We start from the raw sequence: 27,637 nt of genomic DNA, 5'->3' as shown, positions 1-27,637 counted from the left end.
ATTTGCCAATTGTAAGTTGGATAGTGCATAAATTGACAAGTTTTGTTAACACTAAAAGAGATTTCAAGATGAGTAAGAGTGACATATTGTAAGGCACCCACAACGCTTCTATACAAGTAAGGGTCATAAAAAAGTTCTCTCTAACGAGCAAATAGTATTGGGTCACTAATCATAGTAGTGACATATTGTTTCTATTAAATCGACCACCATAATTAGATCAACCCCAACCACGTCCTCGTCGGTTATTGGTATTCGACTTATAAGTGTTCTGTTGTTTAATCGGTTGATCAATGTTATTTTCCAATCCTTGAGCAGCCAAGTTAGCTGATGGCAAAGAGCTTTCTACACTAAAGGTACACTCAATACGAGATTCCTTAGTAAGTAATAGTGAAGTAATGTCTTGTATAGAGGGAGAATCAGTATAGGCACAAATAACAGAAATCATAGATTCATATTCTAGTCCTAATTCAACAAGAACATATAAAATATGATCATCAGGGGATACAATTGACCGAAGCCATAGCATCGACACATTGTTGGATTTTCATGAAATATTCTTTTAAAGGCATGGCCCCTTTCTTTATGTTTTGAAGCTTACTCTTGAATTGCATTGCTTGAGCAAGACATCGTGTCGAATAAACTCCATGAAGATTTGCCGAAATATCCATTGTGGAGTTGCAGTTGAGCATTTGGTTGAGAATATCCTTATTCATCGAACCAAGCAACTAGGAAGAAGTTAATCGATCTTGGCATTTCCATTTCTTAAATTATGGGTTTGGAGTTTAAGTAGTTTGTGATGAAGACATGCCAGGGGTGGCTGGGGAAGTTTCGATCATGACATTGAGGAATTGAGATAAGGGTTCTAAGTGAGGATCAAGGTATTTTCTAAATCATAACCTTCTAAAGTTGTAACAACTTGAAATTTCCACAAAAGAAAGTTGTCATTGTTTAGGTTAACAATGGAGATATTGTTCCCAGAGTTAAACATTTTGGAGATAGGGGAGGAAGCATCGTCGGCGTTCCCCGTTCTCATAATTGACGATTGAGAGCTCATTTGAGCGAAAAATTTTTTGAAGAGAAGAAGATGGAGAAGCTGAAACATGGAGAGAAATAAAAGGAGAAATGTTAGAGAGATAAAAGGAACTCTTTTAGTTTGATAAAGCTCTAATACCAACTTAAGAATAAAAAAGCATTGTAGGAGAGAAAGAATTGGCAAGAGAAAACCCTAGCTTTTTATATATAAAATTCCATTATTTTTGGAGTACAAGATTGTAAGATATATAGAAAGCTTTGAAGGACAAAATCTTACCCTACACTCACCTACAACACCTACAACAAAGTATACCTAAAAAATATCAAAAAATAACCCTTATAATTTGGGCTTTATACATAGAGGGAATAAAGAATAAAAGAACAAAAATAGGCTTGTTAATGGGCTGCCTTAACATAAACAACAAGAGATCTGTTTACGTGGAGAATTGCAAGTATATATATTTGTTATATATGGAGATTTGAAGAAGATGGTTTTGTTTATGTGGAGATAATTTGCAAGTATATATATAATTCAATAGTCAGACATTTTAACCGACTAATTTGGTAGATTATTTGGAGATTTGAAGAAGTTGATTTTGTTTATGTGAAAGCATTGTCACATCAGATTCGGTATATTATCAAACTATTTTGATAGGTCAAATAACGTAGAAAACAATAGCTTTCTTTTGTAGGGAGCATCTAATTTGTTGAGATTAAGTTAATTGGTCTGTTTGGATTGTGAGTTAATTCATTTAATTATTTGCAATGTTTATAGATTTACACACAAAGTTCGTAAGCTTAGACCGAATTGGACAAGGTGCAAGTTGAGTTAATTGACTTTTTGGGTTCGTACATGTGATTGTTGACTTTTTTGTCATTCTAAAGTAGATATTTTTTTTTGTGGCTGCCATTTTGAAACTTTCTGTTATAGATAATATAGGTCAATTTTTGGAATTGTTCATATGGAGAGGCAGAGGGAGTGGAGTTGATTGGTACGCTTAAGAACACTACCATATTGTTGATTGACATACTTTTGAGATTAGATTTATCATAGTAGTTACATAGTTTTGGAATAAGTTAATTAATTAGGATGTTGAGTTGAATTCGTGGCTATTTGATGGAATTATATATATATTGTTTTTTAAATAATTTAAAATATTCATTTATATTTGGTATGATGATCAAAGGATCATTTATGTTCTATTTTTGAAATTGTATTTGATGAATATCGTCGTTCATATATATTAATGGAATTGTTGTTGGACCACTATACAGGGGCTATAGGAGCACAATACATAAACAAAAATATTGAATTACAATTAAAAGGAAATTCTGAAACAAACTTAATGGTTTTTAAATGTCATAAAGAAGTACATTCTTGACAGTTTTTCCGTATCAAGTAAAGAATATTTCATGACAGTTTTTAAATGTCATGAACAAGCATATTCTTGACGTTTATATACGTGTCAAGAATCTTATGTCTTGATGATATTTTTAAATGTCACGAACACTCATATTCTTGATAGTTTAAAATTTTCATGAACATTTGTATACTTGACACTTATAAAACGTCAACGTTCATCATTCTTGACATTTATTAACTACCATGAACTTCAATTTTTTGATGCTGACTTCAATGATAGTTTTAAGATCGTTAAGAGTAATAACTCTTAACTGTTAACAAACGTCAAGAGAGTACTTGTTTTAGTAGTGAGAGTATGTGTGAATTATCAACTACCATATTCTTTCTTCTTGTCTCTTCATCAAACACGCTTTATCTTTGATAACATCCAAAGACACAACATCCTATGGAGCACCATTGCTATTAGTTACAACCAAAGTTTTCTAACTGTTCGACAAAGAACTCAATAAGAACAAAGCTTGCAATTCATCATCAAGAACAATCTTTACAGTAGTCAACTTGTTAATAATATCTTGAATATAACTCATATGTTCAAAGACAGACTTCTCGTCCTTCAATTTAGAATTAACAAGAGTAGCTTTCATTAATGAAGCTTTACTATGTACAATATTCATTTCAAACACTCGTTAGGTATATGGTTGAAAATGCTAATATCAGTATGCCATCTAGTAGTCCCCAAAGTTTTTCTTAACTTACCCCAATCTTTTTCTTCCATTTTCTCTAGTTTTGCAGGTTTAGAGATGATAGCATCAGCTTTTGTGGTTATTTCATTTCGATCAAATAAATCTATACAATATAACAAATCCTCTCCGTTATTGGTTTCCAAATGAAATAATTGTTTTGCCAATTTAATAATTGAACTAGCAACTGGACTCCATAACAATGGTTAAATTAGAACGTGTTCTATTACCGACTTATAGGACCCAAATAATATGTTGACAACCCACTAGGATCACCTTCCAAGATAATCAACCAAACAATAGCACAACAATACACCACAAATTAATCACCAACGACCAATCAACCAATAATTGACAACAATAAACCACAAAATTTTGGAGGACTATAAACTAAGAACACACATGAATTATACTTGGAAAACAACCTTTCCATGTGTGAAAGAATAAATCTATGAAACTTGTGAGAAGTCCACTCTTGTCACCCTTCTTTTATTACGATAAAATTGACAAAAAAAAAAAAAAAAAAACCAAATTAATCATATAAGGATTCAATACTTGTCAATACTTCTAGAGAAAACACTTGACACATAACTACAAGAAGTGGGGTGACTCCTGACACATAAATATGTCGGCGTAAGTGTTAATAACGTTAGAAACTAAATTCCTGACACAGAACGCAACGTCAGAAAGATTGTTGGAAGACACGCGTTGGGAGAGAGATTACCGATGCGTCATCAATAAGGCGTCGAGAATACACTTCTTCTGACGTTATCGTTACCAACGTCTACCATGCGTTGGCGACAAGCTGTCCCGTCGTCTACAGTTCCAACATTAGCTATGCATCGAAAATAACTATTCCCGATGTTTGTATATCCGACGTCATCCATGCGTCAACAATAACCATCCCCGACGTGATGTTTGCACCATATTCCCGACGAATGTACTCGTCGAGAAATATTTTAAATCTATAATTTATTATTTTTTTCTGAAATATTTTCTTGTAATATTTTTCTGTATGATTTAGTTCCTATAAAGTTAATCTTCCTGAAAGATTAGCATTCGTTTTCGATTCAATTAAAGAAAAATTCAAAATAAATTAGTGAATTAGTAAATTACGAGATACAAACATAAATTCAACAAAAATTAAATGTTCATAATACAAAGAAATTAGAAAAAATGTAACAAAGTTCATAATAGAAATAAATAATATTCCTCATTAAAAAAAGTGCAAAGAAAGTCGTACGTCATCTAACGAGTCTCGTACGCCATTCTACACCGCGGGTCCTACAATGATACAAAAGTGACTAAGTTTAGTACATAATCACTAGAAGAATTTTGACCTTTAATGTCACTTGGCAACCGACATCTTTGTGAGCGTTATTAAAGGCCTTTAATGTCGGTTTAAAAACGACATTAAAGGCCTCTTTAATGTCGGGTTAAAAATGACATTAAAGGCCTTTAATGTCAGTTTTCAACCGACATCTTTGATGGTGTTATTGAAGCCCTTTAATGTCGGTTGGGCTTTAATGTCGGTTTAAAAACGACATTAAAGGCCTCTTTAATGTCGGTTTGTCAGTTTTCAACCGACATCTTTGATAGTGTTATTGAAGCCCTTTAATGTCGGTTGAACTTTGATGTCGGTTTAAAACTGACATTAAAGCCTAGTTTTTGGATTCATTTTTACAAATTTATTTTTATTTAATTGTTACATTATTGTCCTATAGACCGACATTGGATCAATGTAGATAAATATGTTTTTCACACGCCAACAAATCAATGAAATTCATATTATGTTAGAAACTATAATATTTGTCTTTTACATTTGAATACACAAAATAAAATCTTAATATTATGTTTATATATACATTCTACAATAGTACATGAAAAAAGATTCTAATACAAGAATTAAATAATTAAAAATCCTAAATTCCTTCTCAATCTTCAATTTTCAACGGTCGCTTGGCAATCTCTGCACAATCGCTTAGCTTTCAACCCGATATGACTTCAATTATCTACAAACAATATCCAAATAAACCATTTATATAGAATAACAAAGCTGTTTGAAGTACTAAAATTGCAGAGAAGGATGAAAAGTTTTTAAGATTTTATATCCACACCCCAATCTACATAACTCTCTTTAGTCTACCTCATCCATCAGGCTTTCCTAAATCTCTTCAATCTATTATTAGAAATATTCCATAGATGCAATCATATACAATCCTTTTCCCAAATAAAAAAAAACATTTTATGTGGCAACCTATGAACTCTTGTAATTGATTAGCTCATAATATTGCCCGCCAAATGAATAATCAACATTTTTTTACATAACATTATTATGAAAACCAATATCAATCTATAAGGAAATAAGCAACATCAACACAATAAGTTGAAAAGTAAAGCAATCATATTTTTATACCTTGGGTGTGGAGAACCTTTGATTGGCTTTTGGCTATATTTCCTCCATGAATAATCATCATATTTGCTAGCTTGTTACTAATCGTGGACACCTTAATCGACCGCTTCACTCTATGCTTCACTCTAGTGTTATTAAAGGTCTTCCCCTTTCCTACCATTGCATTTCATAACAAAAATATCAACACAAAATACACAATCAACAATCAACAATCCATTCTAAGATTCTTGTAATTATGAATAAAATCATCCTTACTCTTGGACTTATCAGGATCAAGAAAGTGAATAAAAATGATTGCTTTATTTTTCAACTTATTGCTCAGTTATCATAATCGGCACATCAAGTTGACTCTCATTTATTAGATGCTCAGTTATAGTAACTTCATTATCTGCTGATACTTTAAGATGAATAAAAATGGAAACAAAAACCTTATGATTCAAGAGAATGAGGAGGAAAGCTTTACATACCTTTAGCTCTTCTTCTTACATTTCTAATGATAAAAAAGCTGCTCGAAGCCAAGAAGATTAATACTGATATGATTGGCACAACTACTAGAACTATTATACTCTTGCTTTCACTTTGTTCTACAATCGCAAAAACATTAAAAAAAGACATAGATTTTCATTTGAATTCAGGTGAAAAATGAAGAGAAGCAGCTAAACTAGTACCTAATTCTCAAGCAGCCTCTCTAAAAAACACATCATCTTGAGATCCAACATCACGAGCAAATGTAATATCAAGCAAGTTTATAAAGGAACTCAAATTTGATTTTCCAAGTTTATAAGGGAACTCAAGTCACAAAAGAGTAAACTATACATAAACAAACTTGTAATTTAAGTCTGCAAACTTGGGTTTCTATAACAATTATGGAAACAACTTTTTCTGCTACTACAACAAGCATTCTTCCATTATTTGGACTTTGTCGCACCACCCTAATTTAGTTTTTAAACATATTAGTACATTACTATACAGAGGTGATGTTTTATAAATAATACCAGGTGCAGTTTAATATGAAGAAATCAGAATTAAAGCATGAGTTTGAGTTTATACCGTAAAAATGCCAACACAACTACCACTTTTAATGCTCTAGTACCTGATCTCGATACTAATATCAGAAGAGCACAAATGAGATCATCTTTACTAGGGCGAAAGTCTGAAGTGATTGGCCATGCTGTAAAATATCTCAAAGCCAAGTAGAAAGAGTCATTATTCTTAAAAGCTTAACAAAGAACTCAAGCTTAACAAAGAACTCAAGCTTAATAGATGACAATGAAAACTCAAGCTCAACACCGACCATTCCAAAGCAACTCTCACAAATGGACAACACAAAAACAAACAAAGAATCAGACCGACCCACACTTTTTAACTACCAACTGCTTAAAGAGAAAAAAACCAACTTGGGTCCCCTTCCATTTTGGCTTCTTCTGCTGCAACTTTCCTCAATTTCTGGCCACAAATTACTCTTCTTTTTATTCCTACAAAAGTCACAAAAAAACATATCGCGGTAATGGGTTTTCAATGAGAAACACACCTTCATTTTACATTCATCTTGTGGCTACCATTGTCCTTCTCCATCTAAATTTGCCTGCAACTCAATAAAGCCAGGAGAAAAAATATTAAGCGGGGGTGATTTGATGTGGGAAAATGAAAGTCAGAGAGAGAGAGAAAAGAGAGAGGAAAAGACAATTTCCCTTTTAATGTGCTTGCCAAGATTTCCCATCCTGTTAATTCCAGACAAATCAGAAGAGAGTAATGGGTTTTGGAGGAATGTTTGATTTAATGTCATTAAGGCACGTTTGATCATCATTTCGTTTTTTGTTTTCGAAAATTAAGCCTATTTCTTTTCTTACAAAATAACTTTGCCTTTGTCAAGTTATTGAGTTGAATTCTTAGTCAAATCTAAAAACAAGAACAAGTTTTCAAAAACTACTTAATTTTAGTTTTCAAATTTTGACTTTAGTTTTCGAAAACTTTTGGTAAAAAGTAGATAACAAAAAGTTGAATGGATGTTTATAGGCTTAATTTTTTAAATCAAAAATCAAATAGTTACCAAACGGGTCCTAAAAAAGTGGGATGTGAGAAACAAAAACTGTATTTTCTTACCTAGAAAAAATGGAGATCTGAAGTGAACCAAAGTGCAAAAATGGCTATGTCAGATTTGTGTTTTCCAGCTACCTTACTTTAGGGGATTGAACCTAAATAGCCGAAGCGATCGCTTAAGGCTTCCACCATGTCGTCGTTTTCGTCTTGTTCTTCTATTCTTCCACTGAAAAACTCTTCCCAAAATCCCTCATCCAACTCTGTATTTTCACTCTCTGAAGCTTGTTACATCTCTTCCTTTACTTCTGTTTCTTTCTTAACTGCCTTCCTTAATCCTTGCATTTCCAAAGCAAGTGCTTCAAGTTCAGATACTTCATATCCACAAAATTCTATAGGCTCAATCTTAATGTTTGAGATTCTTTCTTCTTCACTGCTTCTGGAGCTGCTTGGTCCTTGGTCAATAGGCCTTCTTCTCTTCTTTGTTGCAGCTTTTTTAATGTCCCTTTTCTTTTTCTGCTGGATTAATTAGTGAATGAAGTCTGGATTCTGCATTGCTCTTGCTAAGAATTTCATCATCTGTCATTGTTTCATCTCTGTCCCTTGCAGCTTTTGTTCCATTGCTTGTATGTAAGCTCTTATATTTTGCTGCTTACGCCTTAGCTTAACTAGTTCCATCATCACCACTTGCTTGTCCCGTTTCAAATGGTCGAGTTCGACATCGAGTCTAAAATGACCAATTTCGATACAAGCACTGGGTTCTTGTTCAGAAGGCAAAGAGTCAGTGGTTGGTGGTTTTCTTCTCTTAATAGTTCTAAGGAGATGCTTTTGGCCTCTGATGAAACCTTCATTTGCGAACTCCCATCTCTCTGGATTAATCTTCCTAAAACCCTGGAATCATAATTCCTTTTCAAAACTCCCCACCCTAACTAAAGAAACTCTAAAACAGAATTCACAAAACTAGAGAAACCACACAAAATACTAAAAAGAAAAACTCATAACTTATATAAGAACCTCTAACCATTCTATCTATAAATTAAATTTACTCGATCTTAGAAGTATTATTGAAGACATTTTGAAACTTACATAAGTGTTGAGCTGCCGAATGAAGCTTGAGAAGTTGTTATTTGTTGATAAAGCCGGTGAGGTCCTAATTGCATTTGTTGTTCGTTCACCCAATAGCTCGATAAGCGATTTTTAAAAGATTTTTAAATTACAGAAAAATGAAAAAATAAATAGAAAAAAACCAGTGAAGTAGCAACCCATAAACGATTTTTAAAAGAACAAAGAACTTTTAACACAAAGAAAGATTGAATAGGAGTATCGACCTATAGAAGTTGAAATTCGGAAAGGAGAAATTGTTTGCGGATATGGAACGGAGAGTGTGAAGAAGGAGGAGAATGGGAGAGAGTGCAGAGCGCGCAAAAAATTAATTAATTTTTTCATAACAAAGACGACGACAAGGTTGGGCATGTGGTGGTTCGACGATGTCAAGGCTAGGCACAACGGATGACGGTATTAGATTCAACGACGATTGAGCACGGGTTGGCTTAAGGATTTTTTGCAGCGGTTGTTCGGAGTAGAATTAGGGATCGAAGGCATGAGATGAAGATTGAGAGGAATAGGAAAGAAATTGAGAAAATGAGAGGGATTGTAAAATCGTATGGCTTGGAGAGAAAAGAGTAAAGTATGAGAGAGAAACCATTAACTTTTTACAAAATTAAAAAAAATTAAAATAAGCTTTAATGTCGCTTTTTCAAAAGGCGGATCTTTAATGTCGTTTTTAAACCGACATTAAAACTCCCTCTTTAATATCGATTTAAAACCGACATTAAACATTCGCCTTTTGAAAAGCGACATTAAAGCTCATTTTTCATTTTTTCCACCTGACATTAAAGCCCAGATTTCTTCTAGTGAATGCATATCATCACTGGATATTGTCATTTCAAGAACTTAAGAATAATGTAAACATATATACGTACCGCAAAACTAGGGATCATGTGGTGGTCTTTGCTGTACCCGAGTCATGTCTTCTATGAGCTTCCACATTTGTTCTACTTTTGAAGCTAACGCATCGTGATTTATTGTCTGTTGTTAAATCCGTAGCATAGCTTCATCAAGCGTAGCCCGTAATTGGAGCTCTACTGTGACTGCGAATATAAGATTGTGGCACTGCTCGCACTGGTCGTGTTGCGAGCCTTGGACTTGGGTCTCCAACCAAGACCTTTTGAGCAGCGTCTTCCATTACATTCAATTAATTCTTCAACCTTAAATTTTCAAATTTTGGAACCAAAATTTAAATTCCCAACCCAATTTCTCAAATAACCCCCCTTATATTTTCAACCTACATTACAAAACTAATTCAATATCCTAAAACTAATTCAATATTCAATCTTAAACTAACTTCAAAAACCAAAACTATAAACTAACTAACCTAAACTAATTTCTAACTTACACTAACTTCAAAACTAATAAAAATTTGCTTTAAACATACCAGAAAATGAAGAACGACAACGCGGTGGCAAGGGAAAGCTTGGGCGTCGCAAGGGCGATGATCCTTCTTCTCTTCTCCTCTTTCTTTCGTTTCAGTTCTGTCTTTCACAGAACTAAAACAGAATATATAGGGAAACTCCTGATGCACCACGAAGACGTCAGGAGTTCCACGATATACCCGACGCCATTTTTGATGCATCACTAATGGCATTAGAAATTGATAACATATTTTCCGACGTGCGTCCGCCATCAGGAAACCCTTGCTCGACATAATTAATATTCAAGTTTTTCCTGACGCCTATGCAAGTCGTCGGGAAATATGTTACCAATTTTCGACGCTGGATGAGAATCGTTGGAAACAAGTGTCACCAAGCCCAACGACTTGCATGGGACGTCGAGATAAGTTAAATATTTATTTTAATTGTGAACTATTCCTGACGCCGTAAACCTAGACGTCGGAAATGTCTTCTTGTTTCTTGACTCACTTCGTGAAGCATCAGGAAAAGGTAATATTAAAATAATGTTTTCGACGAGTTCCGACGTATGCAAAACAACATCGGGAACAGACATCTATTGCAACATTTCGACTTTTGATGTCGTTTACTGCGTCGGGAACCCCCCAATTTCTTGTAGTGCATAAAAGAAAAAACACTAAATTTATAGATTCTGTTTAACAACAATTACAAACAAACCATCTCTCCAATGGCAATCAAACATTTTAAAATGGGAGCATATGCGTCTCTAACAGGTTGACCAGAATTCAACATGTGATTCAATGGTTCACTTTTGAAATCAGTCACTTTATGGAAGTTTTCCTTGAGCACTCATCTCAATTATTTTTCTTTGTTTCTTTTATATCTTTTTCAACTCTCATTCTACTTAGGTCATGCTCAATGCACATAAAAGAAAATATAGGATTATCAAGATGGGCAGACCCAAAATTAGCCCAAATTGGATTATATATGCGACAAGAAGAATAGGAAAATATAAAGTTTATTTTGGATAAATGGTAATTTTATTTTTAAATTGTCAAAATAGCAAAACAATTAATTTTCACATAATAAATGGGACAACTATGTCTTAAATGCCTCTACCTAATTGACAATATAGATTCCTAAATACAATAGTAAGAAAAACCATAAATACTCTATAATTAACATACTATGCACTCCCTTCAATCTTCTAATTCCCCCCCACCCCTCAAAAAAAAAAAAAAAAAAAAAAAAGAAATTATCTTCTGAAAAACATCACTTCTTCTGCATCCAATCACCCCACTTCTCCAGATATGCGCGACCTTCTTTTCTTAATCGGTTTGTACCACCTATTGCTTTTTACTGGAACTTTTAAAATCGTCTCCCCACTTAATCGCTTTGCACCACCGATTGCTTTTCACCGGAATCGTTCCCAGATCTCTTTCCATCGATCTTGAACCTTCTGATCGTTTGTACCATAGTATTCGTTTTTCAACCTTTTGTTGGATTTCTGCAGTTAAAATTTCGAAAACAATATCCTTTGTTACGTTCTTCGTTCAAATTTACGTTTCTGTGGTCATGAGCGTTCCGGTTGATTGTCAATATGGTCTTTTGGCGAATCTTTTAATTTTGTATCCCTTAATTCCACATTTTTTCCCCTAGATAATTAATATTTGCATTGTATTTGACATGATTTTAAGAATGGTTGAGATTTGAATCTAAACTTAAGTATTTGCATTATATTTGCCATAATTTTAGGGAATGATTGGTATTTACGTGCACTTTGAAATTTGAATATTTTAAATAATTTTTCGTTACTTTTTCAATGTTTTTGTTATTAATTAATTATTGCATTATCTTTACTATTATTTTAAGACGTATTCACTTTCGAATGTATAATTTCAAAATTTCATAAATGAAGATTTGAATATCTTTTTCGTTAATTTCTTACTTTTTTATGATAATAAATAATTACTGCATTATGTAGTTTTGAATCTATAATAATTTCAATCTATAATTGTTGCATTAAAAAATTAAATATTTGAAGTTATTTTTCGTTAATTTGAAGATAAAAATCAAAATAATTAGGGGATATTGAAACCAATTGAATATGTTTAGGGATCTCTAAAAGAATATAATAATTTTTTGATTTAGTTAATAATTATCATAAGTGGGTGTATTTACAAATACACTGTATTTTATTTGCTACGTTCTTCGTTCAAATTTACGTTTCTGTAGCCACGAGCGTTCCGTTGATTGTCAATATGGTCTTCCGACGAATCTTTTAATTTCGTTTGCCTTAATTTCGCATTTTCCCCATATAATTAATATTTGCATTGTATTTGGCATGATTTTAGAGACGGTTGAGATTTGAATCTAAACTTAACTATTTGCATTATATTTGCCATAATTTTAGAAAATGATTGGTATTTACGTGCGCTTTGAAATTTGAATTTTTTAAATGATTTTTCGTTGCTTTTTTAATGTTTTTGTTAATAATTAATTATTGCATTATGTTTGCCATTATTTTAGGACGTATTCACTTTCAAATGTATAATTCTAAAATTTAAAAAATGAAGATTTGAATATCTTTTTCGTTAATTTCTTACTTTTTTATGATAATAAATAATTACTGCATTATATAGTTTTGAATCTATAATTCTTGCATTAAAAAATTAAATATTTGAAGTTATTTTTCTTTAATTTGAAGGTAAACATCGAAATAATTAGGGGATATTGAAACCAATTGAATATGTATAGGGATCTCTGAAAAAATATAACAATATTTTGATTTAGTTAATAATTATCATAAGTGAGTGTGTTTGCAAATATACTATATCGGATATGTGATATTTTATTCGATTTTTCGATCTCATGAAATACACTGTATTTGTATCTGGACAGTTCTCATTCGTGGAAGGGTAATTTCGACCCAAAAAAGTGAGAAAATATTTAAGGTAGTTAGTTTTGCCATAAATAATAATAATAGAAATAACAGTTTGCTATTTTTCTATATTCTATTCTTATATTTGCCATTTCCACAAATTCTCCTTATATATAACTCATTTTGAACTCACAAAACACAAGTTTAAAGATAAAGTCTTGATAGCTTGTGCAACTGAGTTGGACAACACCTGTTTGGTAGATTAAAGAGGATTTTCTTTGAATGGATTAAAATTAAATTTTTGGTTGTCTTTTATTATACTATTGCTGTTTATTTTGTTTTAGCTACACTAGTACAAATTTGAGTTTTAACAACACTACAAATCAAAACATTGTGTCGTTAAAAATAAAAAAGGGGTAGGGCGGGAGTAAAATGTGTCGTTGAAAATAGAATTGACACACTATTTCTTGACACAATTCTATTGTCACAATTTAATTTTTCTTGACACATTTGAAGTGTCGTTAATTAACGACAAATTCTTTGTGTGATTAAATAAACTTCCACGCACGTAAAACACCTCAAGGTCGCGAGTTCGAATCCCAGCCGAGTGTATTCCTTTATTCCCCATCTTTGAAAGACTTCATGCGCGCACCTTCTCTACTCTTCAGCTAATCTACGCATGCCATATGTCTTCTTCTCCTCACACGCACCTTTGATGTCCTGTATTCGAATCTCATAGCATGCAAATCATTTTCTCTCACATATTTTCAATGGCAATCTTGTAAATATATAACAACTTTTCAAAAATCCTCTCATTTCCGTCAAATTGAGCGCGTGCCTGACCCTGAAATTATGAGTTCAAAACCTATGAAGCGGTTATTTTCATTTTTTTTCTATATATAACTCATTTTTCCGTAAATCTTAATCAATTTTCATTATATTTGATTCATTCATAAATCCAACTCCAATTTACACCCAAATTCTCTTTAAATATCATTTTTTCAGAACTCTTCCATCTCATTCTGTCATTTTTTCTCTCAAAAGTATTCCAGCAATCTTTTATTTCAATGGAGAAAAAATTCCAGCAAGATATTCCATCAATCTTTTATTCCACTAGAGGGGTAATCTTCTAACAGGTAAGAGGATCATGAGTATTCAATTTCTTTGAGAGTTTCTTCCATTTTTCTTCTAATTTAGCATGTTGATTGGTTAATTTTTGTTCAAGAAGGAATTCAATTCCATGTGATCTCTATGAAACAATCTTTTAATTTGCTCTTGATTGTTTAATTAGTATGCAAGATACATTTTGTTTAGAAAATTAAAGTGCAAAATTCAATTGATTATCTTTGTCTACGAGAAATATTTTTTTGATCCAATGGAAGGGTAATCTTCTAAGAGATCGTAGATATAACATTTTGTCCATTATATTATTATTTTATTTTATTTTAATTTAATTTATTTTTATTTTATTTTGAAAGTTGGATTTGAATTTGAATTTAACTTTTTCTTTTTAAAAACAAAAAGAAAAAAAAATGAATATCAGACTCTTCCCTATTTTCCCTCAACTCACCCAATTTTCTCTCCCACTTTCACCTTCTTCACTCTCCTCTCTATTTTCCCTCAACTAACTCAATTTTCTCTCTCACTCCCACCTTCTTCACTTTCAAAACACGAGAATTTTTTTGGGATGGTATGTTTGATTGAGATCAATTGGAATGGTCGAAAAAAAGCTAAGAAAACTATTCTGTCAAAGGTAAGACTTCCCTTTTGAGGGTTGAAAAAAACTGAGCAAAACTATTCTATCAAATTGGTCTCAAAGGTAATTTATATATATATATATATATATATATATATATATATATATATAATTTCCTCTCTTTCCCTTCTCGTTTGAGAGCGTGATCAATTATAACGATGTAGTTTTTCAAAAAAAAAAAAATTGTTGTAATTTCGTTAATTAATTTTAAGGTGACTTTAATTTTGTTAGGGTTAGGCCTGTTAGCCTTAGACCAATTGGGTTTACTGTGCTTTTATTGTTATTTCAAATTTAGGTCAATTAATTTTATGGTTGCTTCAAATTTAGCAGATTTAGAACAATCGATTTGCTAGATTTATGACATTTTATTCTATATTCTTTAAATTTGTTAGGTTTAAGCCAATTGATTTAATTTGGATGTTAATATTTTTTGTTTAGACTACTTGGAAAAGACCGTTTGTTAGGTTTGATATTTATTTCATAAATCTGTATTATTTCTCAACCTGTATATTATATTCGATATATTATTTTATATTATATTCGATATATTATTTTATATTATATCCGATATATTATTTTATATTATATCTGATATATTATTTTCAATATATTATTTTATATTATTTGTAATATATTTATTCTCAATATATTCTTTCCAATATAGTATTTCTCAACATGTATATTATTTCCAACCTGTATTATTTGTCAACTATATTGTTTGCTGTATTATTTGCCAAATCATTTGCCAACCTGTATTATTTTCCAACCTTTATTTGTCATATTTCACATTGTTTTGTTATTATTATTATTATTTATTTTTCAATTTGTATAATTGCAAAATGTATGAAAAATTCATTTGTTTTTTGCTATATGGACATAAAAATTTGAGACGGGAAAGAAGTAATGTTCATTTATGGATTTTATGGTTCTTGGCTTGCAACTAGTATATTACATTTTCCAATTAGTAAAAAAATTTCAATTTTCCTCACTTAGATGACCTCTTTTGCTTTTTCGAACTTTTGCCAATTTTTGAAGTATCATGCTATGTAAGTTTCATTATCATCCAATTTTAACATTTACGAATAGTGGTAGACTAAATTAAAAACTATAAGAGGATAAGATACAGTTGATGTATTTAGGAACTTGATATTTTGTTGTGTTGACTATTCTGTAGTTATGCTAGTTATTGAAAAACTATTTTGTTCAATCCGCTTAGACATATGTTATAGGAATCATGTTGTTTTGTAATTACTTTGGAGGAGGGGGGGCTAAGGGTAAGTTTATGCTAAGTTTCAACTTGATGCAAACTAGAACATTGCTTGGTCTGTAAAGATTGAATCGAAACTTACATTTGCAACATTTATATACTATGCTTAGCCTATGCTTATGTAGTCGGTATTTTTTTTAATCTTTTGCATTCCTTATAGGTCTTTTATTAAAAACTTTGGTTGTATGAACTTTGGGCGCTTATTTTGAAAAGTTTATTGATCTACTTATTAAGAAGGTGATTTTTGTTTGGCATGTACTTAATGTTTATGCTTATGCATTTTTCGTAATGAATGTTGGCTAAGATTCATTTTCTTCAAATTTGTAAGTAGTTGAAGAATCCATGGACCATGATATCAATCAAGTTCGATTTTATGCGTCAGTTTGATTCGATTAGGTCACACATACATGTAATATTACAATAAATTTATCTTTTGGATTATTATAAAATCTTTACTGATAATGTAAGTTATATTTTTTATTATCAATATAAATATCTTTCCAAACATATGTAGGTAATGCTAAAATATAGTATTTAGTTTTTTTAAAAGAAGAAATATATGACAGAAAAATGTGTGTTGCGAAAATGAAGAATAACGATACCAAACATGTGTCGACATATAAGCCTTTATTAAACGGAAACAGTGTCGTTAAAGCACATTTCTTGACAACAATTTTGTGTCACGAAACATTTACAACGACAATATATTAGTGTCAAGTTATATTGAAAGGTGACACAATTAAAGCGTCGTTATAAGAGTATTAATGACAATATATTGGTGTCGAGTGATAGATAACGGTGACGCATTTAAATTGTCAATGTAATAGTATTAATGACAATATATTTATGTCTAGTGACAGATTACAGTGACACATTTAAAGTGTCAATGTGAGGGTATTAATGACAATATATTTGTGTCAAGGTATAAATAACAGTGACATATTTAAAGCGTTAATATAAGGTTATTAATGACAATATATTTGTGTCGAGTAATAGGTAACAATGACAAATTTAAAGTGTCAATGTAAAAGTATTATTGACAATATATTAGTGTCAAGGTATAGATAACAATGACACATGATTTGCATCAATGTAAGGGTATTTGATGACAATATATTGGTGTCGAGTTATAGATAACGATGACATATTTATTGCATCAAGGTAAAGGTATTAATGACACAATTTTGGTGTCATCTAAACATATTTAATAACATGTTTTCCAAAGTGTCGTTAAATAGCCGTTCTTGACAGTGGCTTCAATGATGCAAAAATTATGTCGTTGAAAGTCTTTACGACGTAAAATTTACGTCGTTAAAGCCCAAATTTGTAGTAGTGTAAGTCGTCTCTAAAAAAAGCTCCACTTTTGTACCAAAGAATGTTCTTTAAACTTTCAAATATATAAAAAAGAAAAATATTAAACTTCAAAAGACATAGTTGAAAAGTATATTTTAAAAATAGCATTAACCTTTCAAATGTCTAAAATTACCTTAAAACATAAAGAAGTTAAAAAATACATTTGTTGTCAATACATGAACTAAAACTTTTGATACCCGTTGAACTAGCGTTATTTTTTTTTTCTTGAAAAAAATGTGTGAAAGTGCTCCTACTTTTAAGTTTTCTTCAATTAGAAGATAACCAATTTTAAAACAAATTGTGTAGATATTCTCTAGGTTCTTTTCTATATAAATAATCTCATTTTCTTACCTTAGTAGCAAAAGTAAAAAATGAAACTCTAAGTTAAAACATTAAACCTCACAAGATCTTAAAAACTTTAATATAAAAGTTTCAAAACAATAAATAACAAAATATATATATATATATATATATATATATATATATATATATATATATATATATATATATATATATATATATATTTTGTATGTACGACATACATATGTACATATGTATATGTATATATTTATATATGTTTATGTACATATATGTATGTAGATATATGAAGCATTGAAGCCTTTGCACAAAGGATTTCCCCATGAAATGCTAGAGAATTGAACAAAGATGCATTTAAATTGGATCATATGATGCATTTAAATTCTTACTCGAATTTATGGCAAGGATCACATCATCAGCTCCATCACAATTGACCAAAGACCACCCATCATCATTGAATCCATTGACAGCATCATTAAATCCTCTACAAGAAGGTATAGTAATATAGGAAAGAGACCTTCAAAGTGTTCTTATTCAAAACCTTGTTAAAAATTAAGTGAAAAGATCAATAAGAAACATTTATCAAGTAAAAGATTGTATATCTACCCGCTCAATCTTTGGCAGAAAGTTTGTAGAACAGTTTGTTGCTTAATTGTATACTATTTCACCTCCGGTCACTTGAGCGATTTGCGTTACATAGCAAAGAGCCTAAATATTTGAAGTAATAAAAAGGAGATGATGAAAATTTGACCAAAGCGTTCAAAGGGGCCAATGGTTTTTGAACTTTTCCTTAGTATCAATCAAATAGCAAAAAAGCGTTGCAAACTGTAATGTACCTTTGAGTATTAAGTATTTTTCTTCAAACAATAGAGGAAATTTGAATTACTCACTGCTATAGTCATTTTCTGAGCCACAACTTTTGATGATTCGTAAAGTGGTCGTACTACTTCTGGAACACCCCAAGGCTATTGAATTGAACAATCATTTTGAGACTCGAATTTCTGAAATAGTATTTACAAATTGAATGTTGAAAAAATCAAACCTCAAGATTGCCATTTTCTAAAGTATTGGTGTATCTTAGAGTCCAAAATCTCATGCAAGCATTAATGTAGTAAGAGCATAAACTTAAAGTAACTCAGTCGTCATTGATTCTTTCTAGAAATCTGTCGTTAACCGTCTAACAAACTTGTAATAGTTGTCCAAATATAGTTCACCTGCATATAAACAAGTCCGGTTATTCCACCATCACCAGTGTGAAGCGTTGTAAAGATTTCAAGGCTTCGGCAATCGCAAAACCAAGATATACGATCTTTCAGGATCTCTACAACTTTTAGAAGCTAGTACTTGTGATGGTGAACAAATAAATTCAGCTACACAATATTTACTTCCATAATATACATTGCTAAATCATTAGTATAAGCATGCTTTCCTTCATGGGCTCTAAATTAACAAGACCACAAGCTTGTGCAACCACTCCACTACAACTTTGTGAAATGGCAAAGATTCCCACCGAATCCAGACCAAGCTGGATGAAACATTCCCGCAACAAATCCATATTAGAAATCCTATTAGGCTAAGGAATATTAACTTATGAACAACATACGAAAGTGAATTAACTTTCATCCAATGCATCTGATCCCAATTGACAGCAGTTTCTGTAGTCTTTGACAAGAAGGCTACCAAAATCTCCTCTGCAATAGACAAGAGTTGGTCATAACTGTTATAAATTAGATAAGGTAAATTAACAATATAGCTTGATAAACAATGTAAGAAATAACATAAAATGTGCCTCTAAAATTACCCAGTAGGGCTACTAGCATCTCTAAGTGAATGCTGAGGCATAGTAGACACTGAGTCACAACCTGAGTCACAACTTGCATCAGTAATTGTTGCTGGTGGTTCCTAGAAAACAATTGAAATGCAATCAATAGACAAACAATGATCCACACAAGTATTGATCATTTCAATCCATAATTCTCATAAATCTTCAACACAGGACATCCATTTTTCAAAGTGAATTAAGGCAAATATCAATATAACATAAAATTAGAGCTACTTAAAATGTGAAAGAGAGAGTTAAGATGAAATGATCTCAGAAGATAAAAAAAACAGGAGGAGAAAGACATACATTAGTAGTTTATTGCAAATCTTGGTGCATATACCCATTCTCACAGACAAGCTGAGACACTTGCTTCTGCAACCTATCATTTTCCTCCATCAACAGTTTATCCATGGCCATCAATTTATTATTTAGTAACTGTAAACGAGAAGCCTCTTTTCTTTATTTCTCTCTACATCTACAAAAGACCAACAAAACCCCATAAAAAACATCCCAGCTCCTAAAAAAAGCATACAAACTCAACCAAACTTCACAAACGATAAGGATTCCATAGTTCCACAGTAACTAACAAATTGCAATACCCTCGATCAATGATTTAAGAAGAAGAAGAAGAAGAAGAACCCCGTCAAGTTTTCTAATACCTACGGTTTTGGAACTAGACTTTAATCTGCTTGGGTTTGATGTTGGCTAAAATGGGGCAATCACGAACCAGCTGCTGGCGATGCAAAGAGAAGTCGTGTGTGGCGGAGAGAGTGGCAGAGACCTTTAGACGAGTGGCAGAGACGACAACAAAGGTCGTCGAGACTTGTAGACAACGACAGACTTGTAGAAGACGAACAACCTGTAGATGACACATGGCGGTAGAGGTTGGTCTGGGGTCTGAGTGGTGGCCGAGCTTCAACGAAAGAGAGAGGTTGGCTATGGGTATTGCGGCAGTGAGACGTTATTGCATGGAAGGGGAATGTTTCTAGAATTCGACAGAATGAAAGAGGGAAACATGTTGCGTGAAATTTTGGGTTATTTTAATTTTTAATTATTTAAGCTATTTTCTCCTATCATTTTTCAATAGCCCTATTTAAAATGAGTTATCCTCAAGGACTATTAAAATGCTCATTTCTTGCAATGTATTTATGCGTATGTGTGTATAGTGTTAGAAGAGATGGTAAAACTATCGATCAAGATAATTGCTGTGCCGTGACGAACCACTACCCTGAAAGCAAGTTCGGCTAACCGTGGTGTTAATCTTTATGCCGGTTGCTCTCCAAGGTTAACACAGCTTTCCAGTACTAACGTGCACTCGTAAGCACAGGGAATAGAAACAAAGGCTTTTGTAAATGCTCAGAACGCAGAGAAGTATGAAAGATGAGAGGAAGAGAGGAGGACCTCGAAGTGATTATGTTTGGTGTGTTGTCCAATTTATAAAGAGGCAATGAAGGGAGAGTGTGGAGGAGAATGATTTTTGGCAAAGAGAGGACGCGAGAGATGAATTACACGTGTCCCTTTAGCTGCCAACGCCAAAAATAAAAGATATTAGGAAATACGAGCGCGGTTGCCCGAGCACAAGCTGGGCCGCACGTGTGGGACAGGGTTATACTATCACCACTTACTCAGTTTGTAGTCCCCTTTCAAGACTTGAGATTATATATCCTCTTCCCACTTCAAGATTTATCAATGTGGGACAATTTTTGTTACTTCGATATTCAGGTCAAGCCCAACAAGTCATTTCCAACAATCCCCCACAAATGACTGTAGCAGCAAAGTTTCTGGGTAGGCAAAGAAGAATGAGATTTGTTTTGAGCATAGAAGAGATAAAGCTTAGACACCAATATTCGAAGATTTGAATTGATGCGTAGTGAAATAAGGCAACAACCTTGTTTAGAGGGAGTGAATTATATCTTGAACTCCTCGTAACACTTGGATGGGGCCCTTACGACACACTCTATCTCTAGTAAAAGCCTTTGTTTTTACAATGTAAAATTGTGCCTTTATGGCCATGCACATAGATCGAACCTCGGGTTGACGTGAGAGCTCTAGAAAGAGACCTTTAAACTCTTTCATAGAAGGCGATCCCACCTTCACTGTCACATTATATGCTCCATCAAGTTTGCCAAGTCAAACCACTCAAAAATAGCTATGGAGACTTTAATATTATCCATACCGACTATAGACCCAGAAAAGGTTTGGGATCATCCATCTAGTCGATTTAAGGACTGTCCACACAATGGGCTATGGACCATCAAGTCTATCGCAACAGACCACCCAATAAAAGGCTATGGACCATCAAGTCTATCGCAATAGACCACCTAATTATCAAGTGCTATAGATCTCCAAAGCGTTTTAGGCCCATGTTCACAGAGGAATCTAGGACCTCTTTCCTTGTTAGTCCTTTGGTTAAAGGATCAGCCAAGTTCTTCTCAGATCGAACAAATTCCAAGGAAATGATTCCTTCCTTTAGCAGTTGTTTTATGACTGCATGCCTAAGACGTATATGTCTACTTTTACCATTATAAACACTGTTCTTAGAAGTACATATCGCAGCTTGCGAATCACACTGTATGGACACAGGTACATATGTCCCCCATAATGGTACATCTCCTAGTAGATTTTTTATCCACTCAGCCTCCTGTCCTGCCAACTCTAATGTTGTAAACACGGATTTCATCGTGGATCTAGCTATACAAGTCTGTTTTGTAGACTTCCAAGATATTGCTCCACCTCCGAGCAAAAATACATACCAACTAGTGAAGTCAACCTCATCATTATCTGTGACTCAGTTTGCATCACAATATCCTTCTAATACGGCAAGAAATTTGTTGAAGAGCAAACAGTAATCTATCGTCCCTTTAAGATATCTCAATAGATGGGGTAAAGTATCCCAGTGGTATCTAGCAAGATTATGTGTATATCTACTCAATCTACTGACAGTATATGCAATATCAGGTCTAGTATAATTCATTAAATACATCATACTACCTATAATCTTTGCATATTCAGGTTGAGACACACTATCTCCTTTATTCTTCTTAAAATGTTTACTAGCATCAAAGGGAGTTCTCACTAGAGAAACATCAAAGGAATCAAATTTCTTTAGTATTTGTTCCACGTAGTGAGATTGACATAGGGACAAACTAGTTTTGTTTTTCCTTGATTTTAACACCTAGGATTACGTCTGCTTCTCCTAGGTCTTTCATTTCAAAGTGTGATGAGAGAAATAACGTAGTATCAGTTATTAACTCCATGTTTGTTCCAAAGATTAATATGTCATCAACATATAAACATATTAATATGCAATCATCTCCAAACACCTTTGAATAAACACACATGTCTGAGGAATTTATTTTAAATCCATTGTTTATCAACGTATTATTAAACTTTCATACCACTACTTGGGAGCTTGCTTGAGACCGCGTATAGGGATTTTCTCAGTTTACACACTTTGTTTTCTTGGCTAGAAATTTTAAAGTCTTCTGGTTGTGTCATATAAATTTCTTCTTCTAAGTCACCATTTAGAAATGTAGTTTTTACGTCCATTTGGTGAATAAGAAGGCTATGTATTGCAGTTAATGCAATCAAGGCCCTAATTTTGGTTATCTTAGTTACAGGGGAATATGTATCAAAGTAATCAATGCCTTGTTTCTGGGTATACCCTACTACCACTATTCTAGCCTTGTATCTTTCTATTGAACCATTTGGTTTTGTTTTTCTTTTGAAGATCCACTTACACCTAATTGTCTTGTTTCCCATGGGAAGGTCCCCTAAGTCCTATGTATGATTCATGACCAGTGAATCCAGTTCACTTTTAATGGCCTCTTTCCACATACTTGACTTTATAGAGTTCAATGCTTCTTGGTAAGTTTTAGGATCTTCATCTATTAAGAACAAGTTTGTGAAGTTACAGTCAATTTCATCGCCTTTTGCTTAGGAAATCTGAACCAAAACTTTTCTCAGTTCTCTATCTTTTACTTCTCCTAAGTTCTAATTCACATCTTAAGTTTGTAGTATTAACAGTTTCAGAAACAGATGTTTCACTAACGATTGAGGGGTTTTCAAGATCATGCATCTTTTAGATAGGCTAGGAACAGACAATGATTGCTTTAACAAAAATACATGCTCAAAGAATTCTACATCTCTAGATTTGTTTATAGTTTTATCATTTAAACACATAAACTTATATGCAGCACTATTTTGAGCATACCCGATAAATATACAGTCAAAGGTTTTAGACCCTATCGTAGATTTCTTCAATGCAGGAAATGGTATCTTAGCCAAGCATCCCTAGACCTTCAAATAGGAAAGATTTGGTGCATGTCTTTTTTAGAGTTCATAGGGAGTTTTGTATAGCCTTTTCTGGGGAATCCTGTTAAGAACAAAACACGCAAACGACACAGCTTCTCCCCTCATATTATCAGATAGACCGGAGCTTAATAACATGGCATTCATCATTTCTTTAAGAGTTCTATTTTTTCGTTCTGCTATGCCATTTTGTTGTGGTGAGTAAGGAGCAGTAAATTCATGGATAATATCGTTTGACTCACAAAAGTCTTTAAGAGTTTTATCGGAATACTCACCACATCTATCTGATCTTAATCTTTTTATCTTTTTTCCTAACTGATTTTCAGATTCTGCCTTAAATTTTAAAAACATACTACCAGCTTCATCTTTTGTTTTTATCAAGTATATCTTAGTAAATCTAGAGTAATCATCAACAAAAGATACATAGTAGTTTTTACCACCTCTACTAGTAGTGTTTTTAAAATCGGCTAGATCCGAGTGAATTAACTCTAACAGATTAGTAGTTCTAGTTTCAACTGGTTTGAAAGGTTTCTTATGGAATTTACTTTCTACACAAATAGGGCATTTATCAGTTTCATGCGACTCAAAAGTATTAATAAGTCTCAAGTCCTTAAGCTTCTGATTTGATGCAAAGTTCACATGTCCTAGTCTACCATGCCATAAGTTAACAGATTCAATCACGTAGGCAGAACTAGAAGCATTCGCATTCATGGAAATTGTGTTTAGCACAAACAGACCATTAGACAGATACCCATTACCGACAAATTCTCCATTTTTGGTGAGGACAACTTTGTCAACTTCCAGTACAATTTTAAGCCCGACTCGATTCAATAGGCTCTTAGACACCAGGTTCCTATGTATGGAAGGGACATATAGAACATTACTAAGAGATAAAGTTTTGCCAGAAGTTAACTTTAAAATAACCTTCCCTTTCTCGATCATTCCTGCAGTGGCTGAATTTCCTATGAATACACATTCTCCATCGACAATGTCTTCGTAGTCATGGAGAAGTTCTCGATTGGTGCAGAAATGTCTCGAGGCTCCAGCATCAAGAATCCAGTCTGTCTTATTTTCTATCAAATGGGCCTCTACTATGGCTGGTATGATCTCATTGTCTTGTTCTGCTAGATTAGCTTGAGGTGTTGGTTTTTGACTTGGTCTCCCTTTCCTTTGGTTACATTGGTATGATTTGTATCCTTCGTTTCCGCACACTTAACAGACTAGCTTTTTCTTCTTAATTTGTCCCCCAGGAGCCTTGAACTGTCTTTTTTCTGAGTTTTTCCCTATATGCCATATTTCCTGCTTGGTTCTGTCTCTGTTTACAATAGACCATTCAACTAGGTTAGCATTAACTGAATTAAAATTTTTGGAGGCTAACTTATCTTTCAGTCTGTTGGCTTCTTCTGTGCGCATGTGACTAATGAGTTCCTAAAGCTTCATATCCTTCTTCTTGTGCTTGAGGTGATTACGATAGTCATTCCATGATGGAGGAAACTTTTCCAGCAGGACATTTGCTTGAAGTATTTCGCACATTTTCATGCCTTCAGATAGAACGTTCGCCACCAGGTTCTCATACTCATGTATTTGTTCCATGACTGGCTTGTCGTCAGTCATCTAAAACTGCAACCATTTTCCAACCACATATGTCTTTCGTTCAGCATCATCTCCTCCATACCGTGATTCTAAGGTGCTCCAAATGTTCTTGGTAGATTTTTAAGCTATGAACAGGTCAAACATCGGGTCTGACATGTGGTTTAACAGATGTCCACGAACGGTCTGTTATCCTTTGCATATTTTTCAAGGTCGATCACTTGGTCCTTCTTTACTTGGTCAGCGACAACGACAGTAACAGAAGGCTTCATAGATGACTCTGGATCAGAAGATGTTGAAGTGGTAGCTGGAGGATCAGAAGACGACAGATCTGTGTTGAGGACATAATTAACTTCTAGTAGCTAAAAAAAGATCAACAATTTTTTGGACCAACGGCGGTAGTTCGTTCCATCAAGTTGCTCAAGTTTGGACAGGTCAGGTAGAATTTTGTTGGAGGTCTTGATCGACATAGTTGCTTTCAGATTGTTAAGAGATGGTAAAACTATCGATCAAGATAATTGTTGTGCCGTGACGAACCACTGCATTGAAAGCAAGTTCGGCTGATCGTTGTGCTAATCGTTATGTCGATTGCTCCCCAAGGTTAACACAACTTTCCAGTACTAACGTGCACTCGTAAGCACAGGGAATAGAAACAAAGGCTTTTGTAAATGCTCAGAACGCAAAGGAATATGAAAGATGAGAGGAAGAGATGAGGAGCTCGAAGTGATTATGTTTGGTGTGTGAAAAATGGAAGGACTTCTGTCCAATTTATAGAGAGGCGATGAAGGGAGAGTGTGGAGGAGAATGATTTTCAGCAAAGAGAGGACGCGAGTGAAGATCATAAAAATATGGCAGAAAGCAAACGTTGGACAAACATGTTGCACGACGAATGTTGAATAACGCGAACATGCGCCACGTTTGAACAACCGCCTTGACTGTGTAAATGAATTACACGTGTCCCTATAGCTGCCAACGTAAAAAATAAAAGGTATTAGGAAATAAAATTATATTCCCTTTTTTCGTGCAAGCGCGAGCCCGTCCGACCGGATCGACGGCGGCGGTGCGTGTGGGACAAGGTTATACTATCACCACTTACTCAGTTTGTAGTCCCCTTTCAAGACTTGAGATTATATATCATCTTCCCACTTCAAGGTTTATCAATGTAGGACAATTGTTTTTACTTTCCTATTTGGGCCAAGCCCAATAAGTCATTTCCAACATATAGAAATGTATATATATGTATGTGTATACATATAGATATGTATATGTGTATGTGATATATATAGATATGTGTATGTGTATGTGATATATATACACAACTACAAAAAAGGGTTTTCTTTACGCTTTTTACTTGTCAAATATTTGTTTACTTGACGCTTTTTAATGTGTCAAGTAATCCAATGTCAAGAATAAAAGAGGTTTACTTGACAGTTGTTCACACGAGATTTTCGAAGAAATTTGATTCGTGAAGTTGAACTTGTGTTGATGTTGTATTTATGTTGATTCGATGCGATGTGGTTCGATCTCTAGAATTTGATCCTCTAATTCTCTCTTGGTATGATGCTTACGCTTGATTTGAGGAAGCGAAGCACGTGATGTTCTTGAAGTTGGAGTCCTAGAAGAAAGCTTGTATCTTTAGAGAAGCTTCAATCTTCGAGGGTGTTCTTGAAGTTGAAGACTTGGAAGAAAGTTTGGATCTTCAAAGGAGCTTCAATCTTCAAAGTCTTGAAATTGGAGTTTTGGAAGAAAGCTTCAATCTTCGAGGATGGTCGACTTCAGGAGTCGAGGAGGCTTCTATCTCTTGGGAGAATTCTCTCTAGACCTTCTGAAGTAAAGAATTTAGAATTTCCAACTCTTGCAAATGAAGAGAACTCCTCTATTTATAGAGTTCCCTGGTGGGCTTTTATGGGTTTGAGCCTGGTATGGTCTATGGACCATACCCATGGGCTCAATCACATGGATTTGGGTCATATTTTATTTTGGGCTCAACTAAGCTTATTTTTGGGCTCAATTGAATTTTAGCCCAAGTAAATAATATTTAATTGAACCAAAACAATTAATTTGATCCAATTGTCATAATAAAGACACATGACATCATTAGAATTGTCCAATTTGTCTTTAAATTTAATTTGGGACACATGACAATTTTTAGTTAATCCCAAATACCATTATTTTAGTAAATGATGTGGCAATTTATGATTGGTTCCAAAATTTCTTATTCAACAACAGTTTTTAAGTGTCCAGTAAACTTTTACTTGACAATTTATAATTGTCAAATATATGAGA

General features: G+C 33.3%; 1 protein-coding gene, 1 long non-coding RNA gene and 2 pseudogenes across 2 annotated transcripts; all 4 read right to left on the bottom strand.

The window, feature by feature from the left end:
• Nucleotides 1-4,905: 4,905 nt before the first annotated feature.
• Nucleotides 4,906-6,530, bottom strand: LOC127150046 (uncharacterized). Its single transcript, XM_051086777.1, has 3 exons — nucleotides 6,016-6,530; nucleotides 5,552-5,701; nucleotides 4,906-5,147 (listed from the first exon to the last, which is right to left on the bottom strand). The coding sequence occupies exons 1-3, from the start codon at nucleotides 6,161-6,163 to the stop codon at nucleotides 5,140-5,142; spliced, it is 306 nt and encodes a 101-aa protein (XP_050942734.1). The 5' UTR covers nucleotides 6,164-6,530; the 3' UTR covers nucleotides 4,906-5,139.
• Nucleotides 6,531-6,825: 295 nt separating this feature from the next.
• Nucleotides 6,826-7,429, bottom strand: LOC127150047 (uncharacterized). Its single transcript, XR_007821978.1, has 2 exons — nucleotides 7,080-7,429; nucleotides 6,826-6,994 (listed from the first exon to the last, which is right to left on the bottom strand). It is a non-coding gene; the product is annotated as an uncharacterized LOC127150047 (long non-coding RNA).
• Nucleotides 7,430-7,558: 129 nt separating this feature from the next.
• Nucleotides 7,559-8,782, bottom strand: LOC103503239 (heat stress transcription factor A-2e-like; annotated as a pseudogene).
• A 2,685-nt stretch (nucleotides 8,783-11,467) lies between these two features.
• Nucleotides 11,468-20,324, bottom strand: LOC103493420 (homeobox-leucine zipper protein REVOLUTA-like; annotated as a pseudogene).
• Nucleotides 20,325-27,637: the final 7,313 nt, after the last annotated feature.

Source organism: Cucumis melo, chromosome 6 (genome assembly GCF_025177605.1).
Source record: "Cucumis melo cultivar AY chromosome 6, USDA_Cmelo_AY_1.0, whole genome shotgun sequence".
Classification (NCBI taxonomy): domain Eukaryota; kingdom Viridiplantae; phylum Streptophyta; class Magnoliopsida; order Cucurbitales; family Cucurbitaceae; genus Cucumis; species Cucumis melo.
The sequence above is the reverse complement of the archived record's forward strand: the minus strand, read 5'-3'. Positions and strand labels throughout refer to the sequence as shown.